The sequence below is a fragment of the Pseudonaja textilis genome, chromosome 3, assembly GCF_049901715.1.
Source record: "Pseudonaja textilis isolate UNSWEBS1 chromosome 3, rPseTex1.2, whole genome shotgun sequence".
NCBI lineage: Eukaryota > Metazoa > Chordata > Lepidosauria > Squamata > Elapidae > Pseudonaja > Pseudonaja textilis.
Window position 1 is genome coordinate 119,646,374 of NC_141992.1, and position 26,155 is coordinate 119,672,528.

General features: G+C 36.0%; 1 protein-coding gene across 1 annotated transcript; it reads right to left on the reverse strand.

Annotated features, from left to right (window-relative positions):
• On the reverse strand, positions 1-25,883 carry MARCHF11 (membrane associated ring-CH-type finger 11). The gene is made up of 4 exons (XM_026700912.2): positions 25,456-25,883; positions 18,539-18,694; positions 9,227-9,419; positions 1-454 (listed from the first exon to the last, which is right to left on the reverse strand). The coding sequence occupies exons 1-4, from the start codon at positions 25,723-25,725 to the stop codon at positions 132-134; spliced, it is 942 nt and encodes a 313-aa protein (XP_026556697.1). The 5' UTR covers positions 25,726-25,883; the 3' UTR covers positions 1-131.
• Between the last annotated feature and the right edge of the window lie 272 nt (positions 25,884-26,155).

Here is a 26,155-nt window from a genome sequence, read left to right on the forward strand (position 1 = left end):
TAAAAGCATAAACTAAAAAAGTTTATATAGTTTTATGTGCTATGGTTTCACATTCGTTGCATTACATTCTAGAATATTTCACAAGTTCTGGGCAAAATGTCCTTGTGTATAAAGCAAAATGATCATAACTTTTACACTGAAGTCACTCTCATAACAACCTCCCCAGAACTGTTGTCATCTGATGAATCCTCTGGAGGTCTCATTCGACTGAAGAGTTGTAATAAAACATAGCCACATTGAAATCTTGGTGAAGTTAACTGTGTTGAATGAACTAAATTTCTGTTTCTCAATGCATTTAGTGGTAGCCACAAAGTCCTAGCTGTGGAGGATTCTCCTTGAGTGCTCTCTTCTATGTCTGTTGCTTTGTCATAATTTTGTACATCCCAGTGCAAATTGACAGCCCTCCAACGCTTAAATACTCTGCAAACTGATGCACCTTCATGTACAATAAGTCCTGAAATTAAAGGAAACAAATTATTGAAGCCCTTAGTTCTGTACATCAAATGTACTTTTTGTAAAGAAATACAATTAAAATTGAAATGCTGGCTTGAATCAAAGCACAAAGACTTGAGTTATGGATAACTGATTCCCACATATCCACTGTATTAAACGTTTACATCCAGATATATCTTTTTTGATAGCTTACAGTATGTATTACTGATAAACAGAAGAAAGATAATGCTTTTAGTTAAACATTTAGATATTAGCCTAAACTGGGGCCCATTATTAATTTTAATAGGTACCATTTATATATGAGAGCTATATGAGAGAGAGATTAGATAGTGTGTGTGAAAGAGAGGGGGGGGGAAGGAGAGAGAGAGAGAGAGAATGGAGAAAGAGATAATAGATGATAGATCGATATAGATAGATAGATAAGTAGATGGGTAGATAGATAGATGATAGATAGATAGATAGATAGATAGATAGATAGATAGATAGATAGATAGATAGAAGAGATAAACAGAGCAGAGATGGGAGAGTGATAATCATTGGACAGGGAGAGAAATTCTTTCCCTCCCTCTCCATCTATCCAAAAATCCAGAGCAAAAAACAGCATCAAACTACTACAGGAAGCGAACAAACAGGAGGCAGTAGAATGGTCAATGCTCAGGAAGTTTTGTTTTATATATATAGCAAAGTTCAGAAAGTTCAGGAACAAGAGACATCACAAGTTCAGTAAACACAGAATTATTTGCATTGTCTGAGAAAGGATCATCTTCAAAAAACAAAGGTGTCAAAATACAGTTGTGCAGTGTTGTTTCAATGTTTAAAAGGACCAAGGAGCAGAAGCTCCTAGTCTCCAACCAAACAAAACTGTCTCTGTTTGAAATGAATTTTAGTCAATGAACTACATGAAAAAGCAGCCTACTTCAGAATAAAATAGTAATCCCAAGACATTTTCCCCCCCACAATACGATATTTATATTTTTCTGTTCTCTGCTACTGAAATGAAAGATGGAAGCATTATTATAGATTTGTGCCTCTGTCTTTCCTTCAGAATCTGCGTTAATGTAAGTAGAGTCAGAGGTTGTTGAAAGTGACTCCACCAAGACCTCAGAGATAGAACTAACTTCCTCAGTTTATACTTGCTAGAATCCTAATTCTCATCCAGTTGTGCTTCTCTTCAGAGGAGAAGTTATTTCCCTTCCCAATGTATATCTTTTCCAGTTGTGTGAAAGTTAGTTTATTTTAGTTTAGAGGAAAATAGTTTGTCAAGCTGAGAGAATGCATATCTAAAGCACTCCAAAAGAGAAGCCGCCTAATCCCTTCCCAGATACTGCACACATCAATAATAGAAATGAAAATTAAAAATCTGCACTACTACATAATCTTCTTGTCCTTTAATTAGCATTGTTAGAGGATAAAAGAGGCTGACATGACCAGGCTGGGAAGGAATATCAAGAACAGATGTGTAGTTATATAAATGTATCTGAAATCCTGTAAGATTAATTTGGGCAGTTATCTTGAAGGCTGCTATGAAGTATGGGCTTAGATTTCTAGTCTGAGCATAAAGCAGTAGATGACTCATGGAAAGTCAGACTTGTTACCAGCTATGAAAAAAAGTTCTATTTTGTTTCTTCTGGTCTGTATAGACATTGCAGTCTTGCTAGGCCATTCTTGTTCTATCCAGGGTATCTAATCCACTGTAATAACTGAGGAAGGAATAATTCTATTGGGAAAAAACACAAATGAAAACCTGAAATGTTACTCACCTACATTTAACAGAGATTATAATGCATTTGATAATTTCTAATTTGAGCCATCAAAGGTCACTGGAGGTACAAAGTCTTGTAGTATCCAAAATGTCCAGAAATCAGATTATCATGATGTAATTTAATTTGATTTTATAATTCCATGGGTTATATTTATTTGGATTTGTGATAAGCAATTTTGGATAGAGTATAAGGTAAAATGGAAACTGGCCTGGCTTAAAATATTCTCACAATTTGACTTGTTAATGATTCTTGTTATTGATAAATGTATATTATCTCAAACATAAGTGGAGGTTCCAGAAAATAATACAAATTTTCCAGGTGCAAGTTGGCGGTTTCCAGGACCTCTTCATAGGTTAAACTACTGAACTCAAGTTTATATGAGAAAATATGTGGTTTTTAAATAGTGGCAAATATCAGTAGCTTGGATGTAGGATGAGGGTGAAGGTTCATTCTCCAAGCTTATGGGTTGGTTTCCGAACATTTCGTTACCAGTCTAAGGTAACATCTTCAATAGAGTTTAGGGGATGCCGGTGTTCATCTGTTTATAAGGGCTTCAGGTTGGGTGTGTCAAGTGATGGTCCGGTGTGAGTCATCAGTGAGTCTTGTGATGGGTCTTATGATAAGGAGATTACATGAGGTCATTGAAAGGTGAACTGCTGGTAGTGGATGGGTTGGTTGAGGGTCAGTGCTATCTCTGGTTGGCTGTATGATTGATTTGGATTCTGAGGGGTTCATTAGCTGGTAGTAGGTCAATATGTCTGTTGATGGAATTGCTTGTGAAGTGCCAAGTTCCGATGCACTTATGAACATGGCAGGTGGTAGTGTGGCCAATGGTTTTTGTGTTGCTGCAATTGAATTGGTGCCATTTGGTGCCAGTGTGGTTAGAGATTAAGGATTTGGGATCATGGCATTTGACTGCCAGCTGGTGTTTGTGGATCCTGTTTTTTAATTGATGTGATGTTTGCCCCATGTAGAATTCACTGCAATGGTTACAGTTGAATTTGTAGATTATATTGTTTCTTTCATCCTTCTGTATTTTGCCTTTGGTTCTGGATAATTCCTGATGGAATGTGGCTGTGGGTTTGTTGCCTATTGTTATTCCTAGAGGTTGGAAGATTCTGGCTGTCATTTCTGACACCCATTTTGGGTACAGTAGGGTTAGTTTTTGTGTGATGGTTGGTTTGAGTGTTGTGTGTTGAAATATGACATTTTTTGGATAGCCATTATGAAGAAAGATGTCAAGCAGCCAAACATCACGTCAATTTTAAAATGGGATCCATGAATACAATTGCCACGATCTCAAATCTTTAATCTCTACCCACACCAACACTAAACAGCACCAATTTGATTGGAGCAACACAAAAATAATCGGGCATGCTACCACCCGCCATGCTTGTGAGGTCATCAAAGAGTGGCACTCCATAAGCAGGTCCATCAACAGACACATTGACCTGCAACCAGCCTACAAACCCCTCAGAATCCAAATCAACTGCCCAGATTGCTCCCAACAATCTGGCTTCTCATGTTACTGACCTTGGAAGAATGGAAATCTGAATCAATCTTGAATTCAGGTTCAAACTTCTGGCTATGGTCACAGTTAGTCTGCAATTCTGCATTCTAACCACTGCACCACCACGGCTCCTAGTATACCATGATAGTTATGAACTACTAATCAGTGTTTACTGGTGTATATATACCTACAGATTTCTGCCCTACACCTATTATGTAAAGGTGTATAATACAGCTTTTCACATTTTCAAAAATCCTTACAAATTATTTACATTACCTTTGCAAAGATGTTTATATAAGGTGTGACAGATTTGGAAGCCGGATTCATCTGTGTCTCTCTCCTGTCATAAGTTATCCAGTAATAGTAAAGTCAACTGGTTTCTCTTTGTGAAATCTTTTGCTCTCAGCATAGAAAGTATGCTGGTCAAGGGTTGCTGGAAATATTTCAGTATTCCCATGAGACTTTCCAGATAGATTTATTCAGAATTTGCATATTGGATGCTTAGATGATGAAAATAGTTAAGCCCCAAGCTGGTTCAACTAACTTTTCATAGCATTGGTGACCATGGCAAAGAGTCATCCAGATCCTTAGAACTTTATCCTGCTATTTAATCTCTCCATCTGTGCTTTAGTGGCTGAAAAAAAAAGCCTGCCCTTTTTTAGTACTACTATTTCGGAATGGTAACTTAAACTAAGAGTTAGGCTTTCTGTGTTTCTTCACCGCCATCTAGTGATCTTTTTTATCTTTCCAAGTCAATAGTTTCTTTTGCTCTGTCATAACAGTGCAAGAGACATAACTAGACAATCCAGGGTGAAAAAGCAGCAGTAAATATTTACAGCAAAAATACTAAAGAAATTCTTAATCAAGATCTGATCCAGAGTTTAAGGAATATTATTTTGTTTGTAAAACAGAATTAGGCAATAATTGTGGGAATGTTCTGTCAGATATCAAGTTATCTGGATGATCAAAGTAAAAATGCATCTCAAGAAATAAAAATACTTTCAATTAGACTTTTAGAAATATTATGTCAGTACCTTATGAGCCCTTTGTCCCAGAAACTCCCACTCTCCGTTCAAATATAGTCAGTACTGCTTCAGTTGAATTGAGATTATAAAGCAGTTATAGAATTGTAGAAGGACAGCCTACTCAAAGCAACATTATTTCTGTGTGGACAAAGTACTCTTCCTAGAAATCTGAAACTTCACTTTTCTGCTCCCAACTTTAAGGAGGTAGTACTCTCTTAGACACTGTCCTTTCTTTGGAAACTTAGTTCAAGGATGTAATGCTGGCAGCAGTAGAAAATGATTTTAGTAAGCTTAAGGCATACCTGGGCTTCAGAATCCAGACCACAAGTTTATACCATTGCACACATAGGATTTTTTTTACCTCTGCTATAACATAGCTGTCCTCTAGATTTTTAAAAATCCAAATATGGGAGTCCTAAGGCCATAAGGTAGACCACAACTCTTTAGGAGTGATCTCATCAGAAACTTTTTTCCCAATCAAGTTAAAATTCTATATCTTTTTAAAAATAAATAAATAAATAAATAGGAATATCCATAGCAATGGAAATAAAGGCACAATAGTATTTAAAATATTTTAATTATTTTCAAGCAAAAAATAATGGTACCAAAAATGTTATGGAAAAGTATTTCAATTCCTGGAAGCACTTAGATAATAACTTACTAGTATCTCACATAGTGAGAAAATAAAGCCTTACTTCACTTCATTGTGTGGATTCATTCTTACAGAAACCTATAAAGTACAGTTGGGTGTAACCTAGAAGAGCCCTTAGCTCTAAAAGATGCAGCTTGCAAAACTGTGGGAATGTCCAGGAGCTTTCCTCTCTCGTCAAATGACTGATAGAGAACTTATTATTATTTTCCCTTTGCTCTTAGCAATAGAAATTGCTTTTCTGTTTCCCATCAGGCATTGATCATGTTGATCAATTGCCCTGTGAAAGTAGATGCATCACTTTCTGCTACTAATGCTAGAGAAAACAGCTTTCCTGCTTTCGGATAGGGATGAGGGATATTCTCTCCATAGACTAATTCAAAATTACTATAAGGGAAAGGAATTGTGCTTCTATTCTCCTTCTCAATACCAGCATCATTCCTGTTACATAAACCCAAGGATCTTGTGAGTTGGAAAGAAGAATACCATCTCATGGGCAGGGAGGGTGGTGAGAGAGGGATATACATGTAGTTCATGAAAATGGAAGAATATCAATATTAATCATCTATTCAAATGCAAAATGAGAATTGGGACTGAAATCATACTATAAGTCAATACACTTTATACTTCTTTTTTTTTTTTTGGCTGGGCCTAGTTAGTTTGCTCACAACCACATTTTGAAAAGGCTCAGTTTTTATAGACACTTAGAAGGCATGATGATGTAGAATATTAATAATCTAACCTGAATGTAATTCAGTCATATGTGATTGTAGCTCAGTGTAATGTTTCTTGGAAAGGCAGTAACAAACATACAAACAAATTTCCAGTTCACCACCAGGCAGGGGTGGGATACGACAGGGTTAACTATCAGTTTGGTGATTTACGAGGTTCAGTGATTTATGATGTGCTTCCCTGCACAGAGTGTGGCTGTAAATCGTCATCAGCACACTGCGTGCAGAGAAGCAGCCTTTGAAACAGTCCTCTTTTCCTGCTTTTTAAACTGTAGCTATGCCTCGTTTGGCAGCTGAAGTTGAAAAATCAGGAAATAAAAGTCAGGTAAGAGTCCAGGTGGGCGGGTGGCCAAAAACATCAGCAGACATAGAACCAGTTTTATGTCTGTTGCTCTTCAGAGCTACCGGTTCTACAGAGGTGGACAGAACTGGTAGAAACCCACCCCTGCCACCAGGGCACCACAAACTGTTTATTCTTTTTCCCAAGTTGCAAACCTGATCAAGATCCCTGATCAAAGATCCATCTACTGTATGCAATATCTTGTTTCTGATTTAAAATTCTTGTCAAGGTCAATCTTATTCAAAGCAAATTGAATATAAAATCATATAATAATGTTTCTATTCATGAGTACTTAACTTCTTTGTTCAATATTGATTCTATATATTTATTTAGGACTTCCTAACCTATTTAAAATCTAATAGAAGAGACAGTGCCAAAAGTCACTTATTAGAAAAAAGTAAATATCCATTTATGTATTCACCAATAATTTCAAATAGTTGTTAAATAATATGATAGACCAGATGAATTGGTGGGATTCCATGGCCTTTAGCTGTTTCTAAGCATACCCTTCAGAAGATTAACCACAAGGAAGAATAATAGAACCACCGAAAATAATATGTCAACATCTAATTTTTAAAAGTGTAATTGAAAAATCAATTGCATTGAAAATTGTTAAGTTCTCAAAAACCAATAGCAATGAAATAGTTATCTGTGCAATTTATAGCTTAGTCTCCAGATTACCCATCTGTAATGAATGGAACTAATGAATATCATTCAGAAATATGTGAAGTTTATTCACTGATCCAAAGACATTTGAGTACCTTGCCACGGGTGCCTTATCTCAGTACTAGACGGAATGTCTCAAAGAAATAAATATAGTTACAAATCATTAAATGTGATGGGATTTTTGTCAATATTTGTATACAAATACTATATATGTATGTATTCAACATGTATAGTACTTGCATACAAGAATTATATATTTTAAATAAAATAATAGGTGGAATTCTTTTTCAAAATAATAGATTAGGTTGAGATATAGTGACATGACTATAAAGATTAAGTCAAATTTCGATCCAGTCTTTCTTCTTTTATGATTTTTGTCACTTTCCTATTTGTAACTATATTAATATGTACTTTTTGTGAATTCACACTGTAAATAATATTAATATTACTGTTTTTAGTGTTTTTTTAAGTTTTTTTAAAATTTCACCTTTATTATTTTTATAAATAAATCAGGGTAGTGAATATATCGAATATTACTTTTTGCTCCTATTTTCCCCACAACTGTCCTGTGTGGTAAGTTGAGCTAAGAGAGAATGACTGGCCCAAAGTCACCCAGCTAATTTTCATGCCTAAGGGAAGACTAGAATTTACTAGTTCCTGCTAATTTTGGGTGGTTCTAAAAGTATGTGACCCATGATCCTCTGATTGATTGCCCCTGATATTCTTTAAGGCTGCTGTAATTTCATTTAACTTGAGAGTATTATGGATCTTTCTATGGGTATTGTGGGTAAGCCTAATTATCAGGCAATTTTTTAATGTTATTGTTTATCTGAATAATTGCATCTTTTATATATATATATATATATAGCCATATTCATTATTTGTCTACTCTTAATTTAATACTGATATACTTAATACAGTATATCTAATACTGTAACATTAACAAAAACAAAAGCCTCATCTTAACCTATTTAATTCTATTGATGTATTTTCTATATTTCACTAATCTGCTTTTATTTCTAATGTTCATATTTATTCTCTAGCCATCGGTAGAATAGTTCCCGTATCATAGAATATTTGGATTGCTCCTTCTCTTTAATTGCAAGTATTAACCTATTCATTTCTGCACATTCTAATATTTTCCTAATCACATTATCATCTGTAGGAATCTCTTCACTTTTCCAATTTTGTGCAAATACAATTCTAGCTGCAGTTAATACATGAATAATCAGATACACACTTTCTTTACTATAAGTTTCTGGTAAAATCCCCAGCAAAAATATTTCAGGTTTCAAATCAATGTGTTGTTGTATCATCTTCTCCAACCACATGTGTATTTTTGACCAATATTTTTTGACTTCTGTACATGTCCACCATATATGGTAATATGACCTGGGTTTCTGGTGGCATTTCCAACATTTAGCTGATTTGTCTTTAAACATCAGTGCAAAATGCCATCTATAAAACATCTTGTACAAGTTTTCTTTATATGCAGTTGACATTGTTAATTTATAGTTTCTATCCCATAGTTACTGCCATTTTTCTAATTCTATTGTATAACCAAACATTTTTGCCCATGCTATCATCGTCTCCTTCACTTGTTCTTCTTCTAATTTGATACCCAATAAGTAGCTATACAGTTTTTTATCAGCCTCTTCTTTTCCTGTTAATATATTATCCAATTCTGTCAATTCCATATAAAAACCATATAGTTAGCACCTTATAGCACCTTTCTCATATCTAGACTGTATTTGCAGCTGTGTATACCAAACCATATCAATCCCTTGTTCGTTCAATTCTTGTTTAGTTTTGAACTCACCATTTTCATTCAAAATGTCTTTGTATCTAATGATATTTCACATATTAATAATATTTGGATGAATAAGTGCTTCCATTGTCCAAAGCCAAACTGGTATCTTCAAGTAAGGCTGTTAAAAATTCTTGTTATATCTAAAAGTGACAATACTCACGTACATTTTATTTTTTCTAGAAAATATCATGTATGTAAATCAGATATATTAAAACATGGTCTCAAATGATATCATACCACATTTAGTAAAATGAATGATTGAATTATTTTTTAACTTACCTATGCATACTAGATCCATAAAACCATACATCCCATAGCAGATTTGAAAAAGGAGGTCCTTTCTTTGCCATACTGCATAGGGACTGAAGGCTGACCACAGAAGCCAAGTTACACTTGCTACTAAGAATAATGATCCCAAAATTACAGCAATCATCTGTACCTTCTCAACCAGTGTTACAGTAATGCTCTGCCACTAAAAGGAAGAAAAAGTAATATGAATGAAATATTAATCAAAAAAATCTACGTCTATTTAAACTCATCATAACAATATTCACAAAGTTCTATTATATTTGTTCTTAGAATTTTTTCATATTCATTCTGAAGAAAGAAACTCTATTCATTTAATTAAATTGTCTTAAATTGAATAACTTTAATAGTTTAAAAATGCCGCAAATCTCTATTTGGACATTACTTTTCAATGTTTGGTAAAAACATGTCCTTGTCAAAACTGGGTTCTAGAACAAACTTTTAACTGGAGAGAGTCTACTGTGTGCAGCACAGTGAAGAATGCTAATAAAAATTGTTATGTTTCCTTTTTGTCTGTCAGGATAATTGTACACATTTAGAAATCCAATTGTAAAGATACAGGCAGAAAATGCTTTCACTTTATATAGAACAGGAAACAAAGAAAAAATGTGTTTGAATGATGTAGTGCTTAAGAATAAAGCTCTAAAAATTTATGAGCATATTTAATACAATACTCTACAATCCCCATTTCAGTTTCTAAATTTATATGAATATGCTTTTTGAGAGGTTTTCAGGAAGCATAACCCTATCACAAAGAGAGTAAAGCCTGCATAATTAAATATATATTGTTTATATACACATTAGTCTTTTAAGCATGCTTATATATACAAATTCATTGTGATTAAATACTGTATAACAGTATTTATACATTCAAATAGAATGTGGAGAATTTTTATTCATGACAATTGTAAATAATTTTCCCTTCAGTGACATATTATCTTTGCATATATAATTTTACACAAAGGGACAAAACAAAGTTTTCCCCGTTCTTCAAAGCAGAACTGTCTCTTATATGAGAGTTATTTTTATTCAACCATATACAGTAGACTCATACAAATTTATATCCCATCATTTTACTCAAATGGGCAACTAACATTTCTTTTTAAAAAATAAAAACATAAATCAAAATTATTACCAAAATTAACAGTTATAGATCTTCTGAAAGAGATACAGAATGGTTGAAGAATGGATGGTAACCTGATTTCTTACAGCCTCATCTTATATATCTGACATAGATTCTATATTTCCATTCTTGGTGACCCAAGTGATGCTGCAGTCACCCTTTCATGGTGTCTGAAGGTTATGGAGGCCTGGATGGGGAACAAAATGTGTCAACTGAATCCTAGTAAGACCAAATAGCTTTGGGTGCAGGAGTTTTGTCATCCTTGACTCTGGATGGGGTGGCACTATCCCAGAAAGACCCAGTCTGCAACTTGGAGGTTCTCCTGGACTTGTGACTCCTGTTTGAGGAACAGGTGGCAGTTGCAGCTAGTACAGTCATTGCAAAACTTAGTTGTGTGCCAGTTGCAGCCATTCCTAGACCAGGATTCCCTGCACTTAGTTGTTCAGTCCCCAGTCATCTCATCACTGGACTATTGTAATGCACTCTACATGGGGCTACCCTTGGAGAGCATTCAGAAGCCACAGCTGATGCAGAGTTTGGCAGCATGAATAGTTTTTGGGGCCCCAAGAATGGCCCCTGTAGCACCATTACTCTGCAAGCTGCACTGGCTATCAATCTGCTTCTGGCTGCAATTCAAGGTGCTGGTGATCATCTTTAAAGCTCTTCATGGCATGGGCCAAGGTTACTCACCCCACTGGGTTTGGCTGGTACCATTCATGCTGGCAGAAGAGGCATGTTGCAGGTCCTATCAGCCCAGGTATTCTGGCTGACAGGGTCCAGAAGGAGGGCCTTCTCTACTGTTGCTCCTACCCTCTGGAATATCTTGCCCCCCCCCATGTGAGGTTGGTCCACAACCCTTCTATCTTTTCATAAGGGCTTAAAGACGTGGCTATGCCAGTAGGCTTGGTGCCCCAGTGGGGGATCAATGTAATTGAGGTGGTTGGTTGAGTAATAAGAGATACCCTATGGTAAGATGGATGGCCAATAAATTTTATAAATAACTAAATGATTAAACAAACAAATAAATAAAATAGACTAAACAAGAAAACAAACAAACGAACAAATAAATAAGAGGAAGATTGCTCATCACACTGTTTGAAGATCCAGCCAAAAAGGAAGAAAACTAATTTTAAGTGCAAACATTTAACTCCAGAAGAAATCTAGGTATTTGTTGTTTTTTGCTGGTTATCAATATATTTTGGCTATTGAACTGAATAGTTCAAAGTTTATATGAATTGCTTATCATTTATATGAATAGGCGCATACCAGAGAGCTAAAGCAGTAAGAATTTGAATTTCTAGAAATTGTTAGAATTGTGTAAAATAGTATCATGGATGAAATAGCATTGCCAACATTTCATATTCTAATTCTTGATAAGGACACAAACATTATCATAAATACTGATATTTTACTTTAAACTGTGATCCATATATTCCTCAAAATATAAAATTTTACTTGAAGAATATTACAGTTTCAAGTTGATGATGCTACAGCAAGAATCTCTGAATTCAAATAGCTTAATTAACATAGAATGATGTACTGAAAAGGATGATGCATCATGATATTTCAAAGACTCAGTAGTATAGCCATATAAATGAAAAATGATATTCTACTCACTCTAGCAATAGGGCATTACATGCTAATTGAGTTGTATTACCAGACTAACTGACTGGAATTAACCTAATGTACTTTTGAAAAAAAAATTGTTTGTTAGTTTGTGTTCTGCTTTTATCACTGGACTAACTCAAGGTGGAAAACATATCCAATATACCTTCCTCCTCCTATTTTCCCACAACAACAATGCTGTGAGGAAGATTGGGTTGAGAAACAATGATTGGCCCAAAGTCACCAGCTTTCATGGCTAAGATGGTACAGCTTCTCACTAACCATCAGACCAAAGTGGCTCTTTACACACCATACTAAAATTGGGAGATACATTTATGTAGTTTATAGGCTATTCAATTCATAAATAATTTTGGGTAACAAGTTTACAAGTTTAAACCAATGCCTGAGAGTAAAAGGGGGAGGAGGAGGAGGAGAATGATAACCCATGGACTAACATACCCAACATATTAATAAAACCCCTCCCCCATGCTTCTTTACCCAGAGTCTGGGAAAGAACTAGATTTTCAAGGCTAGTTTAAAGGACAATAGGGTTAGGACAACTGAAACCACCAAAGGAACACTATTCCAGAGCATTGCTGCCATAACAGAGAAGGCATACTATCTGGATCAATAACTGTTTTAACTGACACCGTACTAGAACATGTTCAGCATTTAGTTCAACACTCAAGTGATTACCAAGTTTGCTAATTACAGGAATTGATGAACTATCTATAGATATATAGCACAGTTACCACAGATTGAAAGACATTAGTCAATACCAAAGAAAGGAGACTTAACAGAATATGCAATCTATTACACAATTTCACATGCTAACAAAATGATGCTTAAGGTTGTCCAATACAGATTAAGGCCTCACATGGGAAGGGAGAGATGCCAGATGTTCAAGCTGGTTTTACAAATGACCAAAAAACAAAAGGCATTGCTGTTGATGCACACAAGATAATTTAGAAAGTCAATATATGCCTCATTGGTCATAGAAAGGACCTTGATTGTATCAGCCATGAAAAGCTACTTGGGGAAAATGGGATCCCAGAACTTCTCATTGTCCTCATGAGAACCTTATACACAGGAAAGGAAACCGTAGTCAAGAAGGAAAAAGGATAAAACAGACTGGTTCTAAGTCAGCAAAAGAATGAAAGAAGGTTGTATACTCTCCCCTTATTCATTCAATATATACACTGAATATATATTGAGAAGGGTTGAGCAAGAATAAAATGAAAGTCTGGTTTTAATACTAGAGGAACAATCATGAATTACCAGTGCTAAATTGAGGATACTAGTCTGATAGTTTATCACATTTTGGGCCCATTACACAAAGACCCAGAACTCTTCAGAAGTCTAAAATGCTGGGAAAGGAAGAAAGAAAAAGAAAATGATTAGCAGCAAAGTGGATGGACTCAATTACAGCAGCAATGGTTATACCTTTGAAAGATCTGAAGGGCCAGGCTGGGGCAGGTCATCCTGGAGAAGGTTTCTCTGTGTAATTTCTAAGAGTCAGCACTGACTTGTGTCATCATTTATCAAAGCAGGTGCATTCTAATTAACTCCTTTTTTGTTTTGGTTCTATAATGTTGCTCCTAGAATTTCTCCCTTGGAATACATTCTGGGCCCAATTTTAGAGAATAAAATCACTGTTTATTTAAACAGAAAGTTATATAGTAATAAATAAAGCAACATGGAATAAATAACTGATTCCTGAACTAGATGTTTCAGACTACAGTGACTATAGTTCCCAGCCATTATAATTTGGGATTAACCAAATAGTCCAAAATATCTGAGAGTACCAGCTATGGGAAAGCTGGAGCAATTAACAACATTTTGAAATCAAAGTAGCCCAGTAGGAAATGAAAACTTTGCATTTGCAATTTGATGAAGAAATAAAGATTTCACAGCAGGATTTTAATAAAGTGCTTCCTAAATTGTAGAACCTCTACTGTGGGGGAGCCTATATGACTATCTCACCACTGGCATTTTCGCGAGCAGTTAAGATGTGGCTTTTAAATAATATTTCTGGCCTAGCTTATTATCATTATTTTGCTTTCTGCTGTCCATAGTTTTATATTTTAAATGATTGCTTTTAAATATTGATTATAAAAGGAATTTATGGTCACTGATAAATTAGAGAGAACATGCATAATGTGGCTTTTGGAATTCTTTCCAATCCCTTAATAGCAGCTCCGCATTGGGCCACATGATCAGGAGAGAGGAGGGAGGGACTTAAGAGTGAAGAAGGGGTGTTTTTTTCTGGCATTTTGCATTGAAATCAGGTCCAGTCCGTTTTCAGACTAGATATTTCTACTGGTGTGTGGGAGAAACAATTCAAATATATGAATTATATCTGTCTTAACACTGGTGCTCTGTTTTGGGAGGAGGGATTGTGTATATGTAACCACTGCATTTTCTAATTGTTGTGAGCTTTTCTTTAAGAGTCAACAGAAAAACAAAATATAATGCTACTAAACAAATTAATAATTAACATTTGTCCTATTACTGTAATAGTAATAATATTGAAAACATGGCAGAAATGACCACAACATAAGATATGCGGGTAGGCTTAGCTTAGAAAAAGAAAACAGAAATCTTTAATACTGCCCTCTTATCTCAGCTAAATTCACCCGAACAATTTAATGGCCAAAATATGGAGAGCATATGTTATGCATTCTTTTTTTAGGGAATTACAATGTTGAAAAAAATGATAAGAGATTTTGGATGTTCAGAATATATATGTTACAAATACTAGATGCCAACTTCATTGTGTATGCAAGAGATGCAAAGCCAAAAATAATTTGCTTGCAGCATGCAGAGAAATGAGAAAACCCAGGGATAAGAAATGCTTATCCCCTATCCTATTCAATCAGCTGAGTTCCATTAATCCTACAGATTTAACTGAGTAATGAGGAATAGTCAGACTTGTAGAACTCTGGGTAACTGTTACTCTCATAAATGTAATAGAACGTTCAGTTCAGTATAAATAAAGATGCTATACAATTTTAAACTAGAAATTGTGAGGTATAATTTAATTTTGTTGTATCATTTTATTCTATTCTAACGTAGGTATCCTGATGCATTTTAGGACTGCAAAAATATAGATGACCATTAACCCAGAGAAAAGAGGTAGAAAAGTCTGTACTTCTTTTCTGATACTTATGATAGCTAAAGAAGATGGATAAAATTATTTTAACTGACAACAAGAAGCATATTAATGTATTTGCTTAATTAATAGCAGTGCTTAATTAAGACTTGAAGAAAAGCTAATAGCACAGTTTAATGAAATTTTCCTTTAACATTAAGAGTTTATTAAAGTGAACTAGTAGTAAGAAATAGTAATAAGTGGTTGTAATTGGCTATTCTGAACCATTTGCTTCCCCCATCCCATGCAGTTCAGGTTGTTCAGGCTCTAATCTTTGGTCCCTCTCTGCCTCCTTTCTAGGAAAATGCAGTACTACTGCCAACATTCCCCCTCACTCCTTCTTCAAGTACATTCCAAATTAAATTATATTCCAAGTTAAGAAGCAGTAGAGATGGAGGGCTATTGGTTAGAGAAGGGATTGCAGATAGTTAATATGCTATAACGGTGAGTTGGAAATGGTTTAGAGAGATAAAAAGAAAAGGAACAAAGGGATAAGAAGAGACGTCACACAGAAACTAAGAACCACAAGGCTCAGGATTAAAAGACAAAATAGTGAACTAGGAAAGGGAAGTTACTGTTAGAAATATGGATATGTGTAAGTAACAAATATGGAGAAATTGTTAATCAATTCAGCAATCCATCAGAATAAACACCTCAGGAATTCCAGGCAAATCTGACCTGGGACAAAGAAGATCTTGTCATTTTGCCAGCTCTTTATTATTCAGAATCCATTAAGAGTAGTGATGGTTATTGGCTCAAAAAGGTGGTAGAAAGCAATTGTGTAGAATCCATGAGGGTTAGGATAAACAACCAGACTCAGTTGTAATCAAAGAGACATACATAAGCTTAATAATGATAAAATCCATCTTCTAGCTTTTAAAAATTGAGAAAGATTCTTCCTGTTTGATAGATAATAAGAAAAGACAATTGCTCTTCCTGTGTAGCCAAATAACATTGGAATAATTTCATTATTCCCTTGTCCTACTGAATATTGCATGTAGCTATTGTATGATACTATTGTACATGCCCTCTGTGTTCTGTGAGTTTCCTACATCAGAATAAATAGTACATGTTAAGCTGCTTTTGTTTTTAATCTTTGGCATAATCCTTCCTTAGTTTATCATGAGCTAGAGTCTGGGTGGTTATTCTAACAAATCCAACAAAGATTTGTTCACTTTACCGACTGCCCAGCTCTGTGGAAACCTGTGTTCACCTCGCTACCTAACAGGGAATGAAAGGAGGGCAATTTATTAGTCCATTAGTGGGGTTTTGTGCTTCCAATGCTATCTCATTTCCAGGAACTTATTCATATTTATATGAATTTAAGCAACACCCAGCTCTCAAGATTCTAAATGCTTCATAATAAGATTAAAAGGAAAATATATATAAATCCGATATCCATATTTAAAAAAACAGAAGCTTAAACACCATGTAGTCATAACAGTACTAAAAATCAATCCCCAAATGCCTGCTGGAATAAAGCTGTTTTCATTGCTCTATGGAATGCAAATATATTGGGTTCCTAGTGTATCTCTAATGTAGGGTGTTGTATAATCAGGGGATTATGATACAGAAGGATTGCCTTGTTCTTTGTCCCTTTGTGTTTTATGGGAACAGGACCCTAAGCATCCCCTTCCTGCTTGTGCCTAGGCTGGGCAGACAGTCTATAAAGTATCCTTGAACTTAAATGTATGTCTTTATGAGCCAAAAAAACACATTTTGAATTGGATTCACTCACTGGAGAATTGACTTTCAACATTAACAGTTGTGCCCACTAAAATTTCTGGGACCTCGTAAGAGGGAATGGGATGCAGAGTACATAACAAAGGCTAATCATATAGTGACGAGGGCATGAGTCACTGTTAGCAGATAGGGCTGCAATCAGCCCAACTGGGCAAATGCCTCTCTGGTCATGGCTTCCATTTCCAGTAGATGTCATAAGTCTAGAAGGACACCCAAAATTCAGAACTGCTCCTTCAAAGGGCAAGAGCAATCATCAGAACCCTGGCTATTTCTGTTTTGTTGAGATTCAGATTAAAGTTGTTTTGGCTCATTTAGACCTATACAATCTCAAGACAGCAGGTCAGGATTTCCACACCATTTCTAGCATGGCTTGAGGTGGTCATGTATAATAGACTATCAATCATGATTATCTTTCCAGATTGAGAAACAACAATCCTATTGATTAACACCTCACAAACAGCACAAATAATCATGAACACAGATTTAACTAAACCACGTGAGATACAAAAAGGAACAAGAGAAAGTTGCCCACTATCTCTTTCCTTACTTATTTTAGTTCTTGAAATACTAAATAGAGATATAATACAATATGAAAAGATCACAGGTATTAAATTAAGAATTATAAAAGTTAAGAGCTATTTTAGATGACTTAGTTCTGATTATGGCAGAATCTTTAGAGCAGAACCAATGCTAATAGGTGTCTTGGGTACAATCCTAAAACATATGGAGCATCATTTGAACACCATCAACATTGACAAAATCACCATCAGTCAACTCTAAATAGCATCTTTACTTGGAACAGCTAATGATACCAAAAACACCATCAAACAAGAACATCTGCCTATTCCAGGTCCTTAGGAAGAAATTAATAGATGGATAAAATGCCAAATTCATTCTAAACATTTGGCTTGACTGACTATAACAATAATATAGGCAGACATGTCACAATAAACAGCAAGAATAATGTCCTAACCATTCATCCCCAATACAAATAAATTACTCAAAATAAGACAGCTGCATACCATTCTATGAACCAATTAACAACATACTATTGCATTGCCTCAAGATAGGCCCAAACATAGGCTCTTATCCACTGTTTATTTCTCACTATTTTTATTCTACAGATCTCTTCATTCTTTTCATTTCTCAGAGATAAATCAATTGACTTTTCATATTGGCAGCACTCTTGTCACTTCTTTATTCTACAGAGTAACTGGGATTGCCTACCACGTTACAGGAAAATCCCCAAGCACCCTTGGGAAGCCTTCTGGATCCCTCAGCACCCAGGGCAGACCATACAAAAGTCTACCACTTTTGCAAAGAAGAAAGGTAGTATAAATGTAAAGCTTGTATTTTAATTGCCTCATATCTCTGAGGAATTTTCTCAGCTACTTCAACAAAAAGAGAATCTGTCCAGCTGACCTACTTTACAAGGCAACCAGCATATTAGGGAGATAAATTCTCTTTTCTTCCTCTTAATAAAAGGAAAAACCTTTTATTATTTGGAAGGAAATTTTCTGTTGATATGCTTATGAATTTTTTTAAAGCTAATTGCAGATTGAGAAGATGGGTTTTTCTCTAAATTTTAGCATGGGAAGAAAAGGTTAAATGAAATGTGTTACATTGATGTGACATGTTGATAATGGAAATTATTTTATAGTACCTGGCAAGGCCTTTTCATTTTAATTGCTATAACATGGTATCTGTAGCAGCAGAGTTCACAAGTCCATGATCCTCTTTCACTGATCCACTTCAGTAGGCAGAGTTGATGTGTATATCTTACAGAGCCATCACAGCGACAAGGATTTAGCAACTCACCCTAGAAAAAATTAAAATTTTAAATAAATGTTACACTTTTAAAATTCCAAAATACAACACATTTTTTTTAAAAAAAGGTTTTATTGGCTGAATAAAATTAATGTTTCTTTTAATAACATCATTATGCAGATTCATTTGCAATGATTGTTACCTTTCTTGTTCTCAAATTAATCTCAACCATGGAATGAAAAATACAAATTTGTAACTAAAAATTCTTCATGTTGTTTTTCTTAGAATTGAGTTTGTTCCATATTTGAGGATCTATTTTTGCACTATGTTTGTTTGGTTCTCACAACAAAGTTTATCAATGTGTGAAGCAACAAGGGGTTTTGCTTTTCAACCAGCTTGTCAGTCTGAGAGGGCTGAGATGGAATGACTAGTCCAAGGTTACCAAGCTGGCTGTTTTCTTAGGGAGAATTTGGTCTTCTTGCTCCTAGTCTAGCAATCTACACCAAATTGCACTACAATACACAGGCTCTCAAAAACATTGATTATTTATCTAAAATTGTTTTACAGTCTATTTTTATTTCATCATTTCCAAGAAATCAAAAGTGGCTCAAAGATTGATACAATACAAACATTTATGTTGCCTCATTTATCAGATTTCAGACTTTAAGTAAATAGACATATGCATGTAACAACTGTAAGGATATATAAAAATTCTAACAGAGAAGTAATTCAGATTGTAATTCTTAATTATTAGACTACAAGTAGTCCTCAACTTACAATCATAATTGAACCCAAAATTCAAGTTGCTGAGTGAGAAATTTGTTAAGTGAGTTTTGCCCCATTTTATGACTTTTCTTGACACAGTGATTAAATTAATCACTGCAGTTGTTAAATTAGTAACACGCTGTTAAGTGAATCTGGTTGGCCCTTTGACTTTGCTTGTCAGAAGATCACAAAAGAGGACCACCTGACTCTGAGACACTGCAATTGTCATAAACATGAGTCAGTTGTCAAGCATCCAAATTTAAATCATGTCATGAGTGCTACAATGGTTATGGGAGTGCTGCAATGGTTATAAGTGTGAAAAATGGTCATAAATCACTTTCTTCAGTGCCATTGTAATTTTGAACAGTCACTAAATGAACTGTTGTAAGTGGGGACTATCTGTATGGCATCTATGAAAAGAGAAATATTATGATTCTGAAGATACATATTTCATACTTTCCCATTTAGGCTTTCAATGTAGATTCTACTCTGAATGAAGATTATTGTGTCAGCAGATGAAGACCTGCTCTAAAATAGAATATAGTGTTCTCAGTCTTCTCAGGTTCTACTGAATTTGGTTCAAGATGTGAGAAAGATCAAGCTCTCACAAAAAACACTTCCCTCATACCAGGCTAAATTTATGAGCAAAGCAGCTAAGAGTTTTTAATTGAGGAGATTAAAATTGGTTCTGCCTTTCTCTTTCTGTTAGATTGCTGTGACTGCCTCTGAAATCAATGGAGCAATGAACTCAACCCAACCTTGGTTCACAGACCAAGCTGCAAGGGAAACAGCTAAGTTTGTCTAGGTCAGGAAACAATATATTTAGCATAGATGTCAAATTTCAGAACAGCCATTATTATCTAGACATGAAATTATATGTTAACAGAAAAGATGGCCAAGTAGACTGCCAATTAAAACATATTAAAATGATTGGAAAAAAATGCAGAGTGCTGTGAAAAGAGAATGAGTAGATTATGAAAACACAACCATAGCAGAATGCTTAGCAAAATGCTTGTAACTATTTGGGGGAAAAATGAAATTTAAAGGAAGTGGAAGGGCAGTTACTGTACCTAAATTTAATTAATGTATTCAGCTCTACGCATCTGGGAATTAAACTAAAAACAGTAGCACAAAGTTGCAAATTTGAAAAAAAAACTATTAAAAACAATAAAAATAAATGGAAATAATATTTTTGCTAATTAAAAATATATATAAAAAGACTACTTGCATAAAATCTAAATGAAATCAGATAGGCAACTTTGCTGAATTTCCTAAGTTTTGAATGAAGTAGCTAAATAAAGCAGCATATTTACAGATCTCAGTTACTCACAGCTTCCATCATAGGATGTTGTACTTCCTGTTACAAAGACTTAGAAATATTGTAGGATCTATCTCTCACTACTTATTAGAATAATTAGAAGTTGCTATGTGGAGTTGGTATCTGGTTCGTCTACAAGCATGTTTTGAAAGATAATGTAAAAAGGGACAGGAAATAAATACAGAATTTCAAATATGTAATTATGATTCTTATATATTAAACAATTTAGACACCGCAGCCATATTTAAACACTTTTAATGTCACATTACTTCAAAAGAGTTCTATTACTTTCGTGGACCTACTCACTGGCCAGTTTATGTATATTGCTACGCTAAAGTGTGATTTACCTAGTTGCACAAACCCAGACAAGTGAAATTCAAGCAAATGAGTCTTAGTATGATGCATAAACACACTCTGCATATAGCTATAACTCTGAGAATGTTTTACTTATGTATGGATAAACCATTAGTTTTATTTAGAAAGAAAATTATTAAAAGTCAGCAGTTTTTATTAAAAACTAGACAACAATCTCTGACTGTTTCAGAGATTTCCTTTCCGGATTCCTCAATGCTTTCAGCTGATCATCATCTGCATCTCCTCTGTTAGGAGATGAACTTCTTTTGGGCATCTTTTTCTTATTATTTCCCAAGAGACTAGGGCTTTGCCAAAGAGTCTTGACACTATTGCTATAGCTGATAGAAGTCATCTAGTTTCTCCCCTGTGCTATTGTTAACTGTATTTTCTTGTAATATTTTCAAGATTTTCTGTCAATTTTTCTCTTCTTTTACTGTATTTATTGTATTTATTGTATTATTGTTTTCTTTTATTTGGTCTTGGATCATAAATACATTTTAACGTGACATAAAGTAATATTAGTTAAAGAGTAGTTCACTGACATAAAGTGGGACCCAGCTCCATGGGTAAATGTGAAATGAAAAGATAAAATGAATTAAGTAGGACAAAGACAGAAATGAAGAATGAAACTTTTTTGTAGTTTAAGGGTTCAAAGCTTAATTCAAGGTCATTAACTGATAAATGGGATGTTGTGAGAAAATGCTAATGCTATTGATTTTAGAAAAATCATAGCATTCATTAATGAAAAATAGTATGTAATAAGCAATACTTTTAAACATTCAAGAAATAATGAAAAATGGATGCTTTTTCTTTAAAAATAGGATACAATGAGAAAAAAACTATTGTTTAATGTCAAAAAATCTTTTCATACTATATTCTTACAGAGAAAATGTGTGAAGATATAGGGTTTCATCAAACACCTACAAAATGCCAACAGTAGGGACTTCAAGAGAAAGAGTAGTATAGTGTAGAGAGAAAGCATGACTATCCATGAATTATTATAAAATGATATTCTGTGGTAGTGGGAACTTACAATACAATATCTTCCAATTATTCTAAGGACTGAGTAAGTCTGTAACATTGCAAGCGTTCTATCAAGCATCCTGGTCCCAAATTGCTTAATGCTTTATTTGTTATAACTAAAATTTGGCTTGAATGCTAACTGGCAGCTAGTGCAATTGCTTCTACAGAAATTTAACATGCATGTGAACAGGCACTCTACTCAGCAATATGGCTGCTATATTATGCCTAGCTGTAACATCCAGATCAAGGGCAACGTTAGTTCTATGAACACTACATTACAAAAATGAAACTTAAGATTGGCAATACATGCACAACAGTAGCTTGGATGGTTCTGTTCAGGAAAAGGCATAATTAGTGCATGTACCACAGAAGTTATTTGGGCATTCAATGACAGCTCTGAGTTTATGGCTACATTCAAATGACAAACAAATTCTTGTTGAGGGATTGCAACCAATTGAGAATTTGGGAACTGCCAACATAATCTTCCACTTGTGAAGATTTAATACAGATTTTTTTGAGGTCACTAATGTTCATAAAAGCTGTGTTTCTGAATAAATCAACCATTATTCTGAGAGAAACATCTGCTGTAGGAAAAATCAATGGCAAAAGCCAATGGGGAACATTATACATTTTATTTAAATAAATTTATTTTTAAATTTTACAAAAACTGCTCTTTTATCAACACATGGGCATTGACTTCATGATATTAATTTCTCAAATATATTTCCCCAAAAAGATTTTATCTTAATAGGACAAAATTTTCTGAACATAGAGACAACCTCTTCAGGAATAAACAAATCACTGACTCCTTTAGAGCTAGTGGAACTATTCCATTACATAATGCATCTACAACTCTCTGTATCCATTCAGAGAATAGACATTACAAACATCTTGCCCATATCCTATGAAATCTGGAAACAATCCCATTCATTTACCCCAGATGACACGTACTGGACACTTCAGTACAATGCATATCAAAAGCAATGCTTTAAGGAGCATGAAAATAAGTTATTATATCCTCAAAATGTCTCACAAATCTGTTACAACGGGTGCCTGAGAACCCCTGCACTGGGCCTTGCAGAGTAAATGACAATTAAAAATTATTTGTTTATGGTCAAGAAATTGACCACTCTGAAGAATTATGCTTGGCTACATAAGAAGGCAATGGAGGATACAAAATAAGCATTTACAGCCCTCTCTAAGTGGTTTACAGAATCAGCATATTGGCCCCAACAATCTGGGTCTTCATTTTACCAATCTCGGAAGGATGGAAAGCCGAGTCAACCTTGAGCCAGTGAGGATCAAACTGCCAAACTGCCAGCAGCTGACAGTCAAAAGAAGTAGCCTGCAATTCTGGATTCTAACCACTGTTCCACCATTGGTCTTCAACAGTGTCGAAAAGGACATTTAGTGATTGTCTCAATGGCTCTTTCAGGGTCTAGCCACATATATAAAAATCCTAAGTAAATGAACCTATCATCTTAGAAGCTGAGGAGCCTAATGTAACATGAGGCAATGGATACAGACCTTTACATTCCTGATCTAATTGTAGAAAAGGCAAGACTATCTAGGATTGGGACCAGTATCAGATCTGGATTAAAATATAAAAGATTGAAAGCTGGAACTGAAACTAAAGCCTATTATGAGATGTCCCTGGATGAGACAAGAAAATTACTTGGGTATTCTGCCAATGGCACCATTTCTAAAATTGTACTTTTTCTGATTCTCAGATGATATATGGCATCTTCTACCCTTGAATTTGATATTTTTGGTACTACTTGCTGGAACTTTAATTCTTATCATGAATTAGAAACATTACTACTGCTTGGTTCCCTGCTATTCTCAATCTCAATTTTCAGGATGATGTACAATTTACAACCATTAATATCTCTGTGATTTACAACCCACTTGTTTGCAGTTCATTGAACTGAGTTAAGCTTTGAAAGGCCCTTCTGTTTTCTCATTCCATATATCATCAGAAACATTAATGGAATAACTGATTGTGCTTTAGGAAAATAGACCAAAAATTCAAGAATCCATCAGATTTCACAAACCTCTGGAGTCAGATCATTTTAATAGATCCTGCTTCAGCATGGAGGAAATGAAACTGTGAAATGAAACTTCATCCGATGTTAATCCAAGCATATACTAACTTCCTTAGTATGCATGCAGAAAAGATATCTACATCTAAGGGGTACACAACCTAAAAACCATGTGAAAACTTGCCACAAAATTATACTTTTTACTGTGGCATTGGGATAGCAATAATATTTGTTGTATTAAATTACTTTGTTCTAAATTAAAGCTCACATTAAATCAATTTTTATTTTATTCCTGGTCTTGTTAACTATTTTGGAATGTAATTCTTGCTATACATACAGTAAATGTGATTCTTGATCTGAATGAAGGTGCATCCTGATCTCGGCTGCACTCGTATTGATACTCCCATGTAAAAATTAACACAGGCCAAGTAATAAATGTCTACATAGGCACACAAACACATATATCACAATATTATTTCAGTACACAAAACTAGACTGCTATAAGGTGAGAGTTCACAATTTAAACTGATCTAAGCCACCTATTTATTTAAATGAGTTGCATAAGTTATCTTGACTGAAAGGCATTCATTCCTGTTAACATTCTCTAGATGTTGCAGCTGTATGTCAGAAAACAGCTGATGGTTAATTAATAACGGATTCTTTGATCTGCAGGTGTATTAGCAAGCCTCTATGGCAACTTGTCATTGTAACAAGAAAGTTACCCTTACTTGTTCTTACTGAATGCCAAAAGGTGCCATCACCATGCTATCACCTCGTCGTATAATAGGTAGCATGTCTAGTCTGGGAGCTTAACCCCGCCTACTACAATATTATGATGATTCAACCCAGCGGCGAACCGAGAAACCGGATTCTTCACTTCCTCTTTTCTGCAGTGCTTTTCTCAAGCAGCCCCTGGCGCTGTCCGTGGTGCTGATGAGCAGCCCGTGTAATGACTACTATTTCACTAATCGTACTTGAAGAAGCAATATTCCTTAACGGAGACAAAACAAGCGGGGCGGGGGCGGGGACGCGTGCGGACCCCCCTCCTTTTAAGCTTGTTCCCCCTGAAAGTCATTTAAGGCATCTCAATCTGTCATTCAGAAGCATGAGACTCTCTGTCTTTCCCAATCGGGTCTCCTGACTATAATTGCTGCCTGATTTGGGGTGGGGATGGGGGTAAGGATGGCAGGCTGCAAATCTGCCTGCCCACCCTTGCCAATGGAAGGCTTCCCTTCACCCCCCCACCCCACCCCACCCCCCCACCCCACCCCCGCCGCTCCTCTCTGAGCCCGTCTCTACCCCAGCGCTCACCTGCTCAGCGCCCTGGAAGCAGATCTTGCAGATGGGGCCGGCACCGCCCCCGCCGGCTTCCCAGCTGCTGTTACTACACACCGAGCGGGTCTCGGGTTTCTCACTCTGGCCAGTCCCGCCCTTCGCGGAGCGGTTACTGGGGCCCGGCCCGGGCGGGACTCCAGTCGCTTTCCCAGCTGCTGTCCCAGGCGGCACAGAAGGCGAGGTGGTGTTTTGCCGCGGTAGGTCCCCGTCGCCGGGGCTACCACCGTCTCCCCCACCAGAGCTCATGGGGGACACCGGTGTCTGACAGCCTCCCCCCGCTTTTTTTTTTTTTATCACCCGCCTGCCCTGCCCGGTCGCCGCCCCCTCCTGCTCTGCGGAGGGGACACGGCGAGAGCGAAAGAGAGGCGAGGCGGGCACGAGCCGCCTGCTGGCTGGCTGGCTGGCTGGCTGGCTGACGAGGGCAAGCGAAGCGGTGACCGCGTGTCAGCGTCCTCCTCCCTCCCAGCCAGTTCCCCCGGTTTGGTGCGGGCGCGAGATTCCCCGCTTCTGACGCCAGCGACTGCCTCAGAATGCGGTGGGTGAGAAACCGTTAGAGACCGTTACCGGGCGCGAGCGAAAGGGGGAAGGAACACGGAGACGGGGGAGTGAGGAAACTCCGCCACCTGCACGCGGCACGTGCCTCCTCGCGACCACCTTCATCCCCCTCCACCCACCC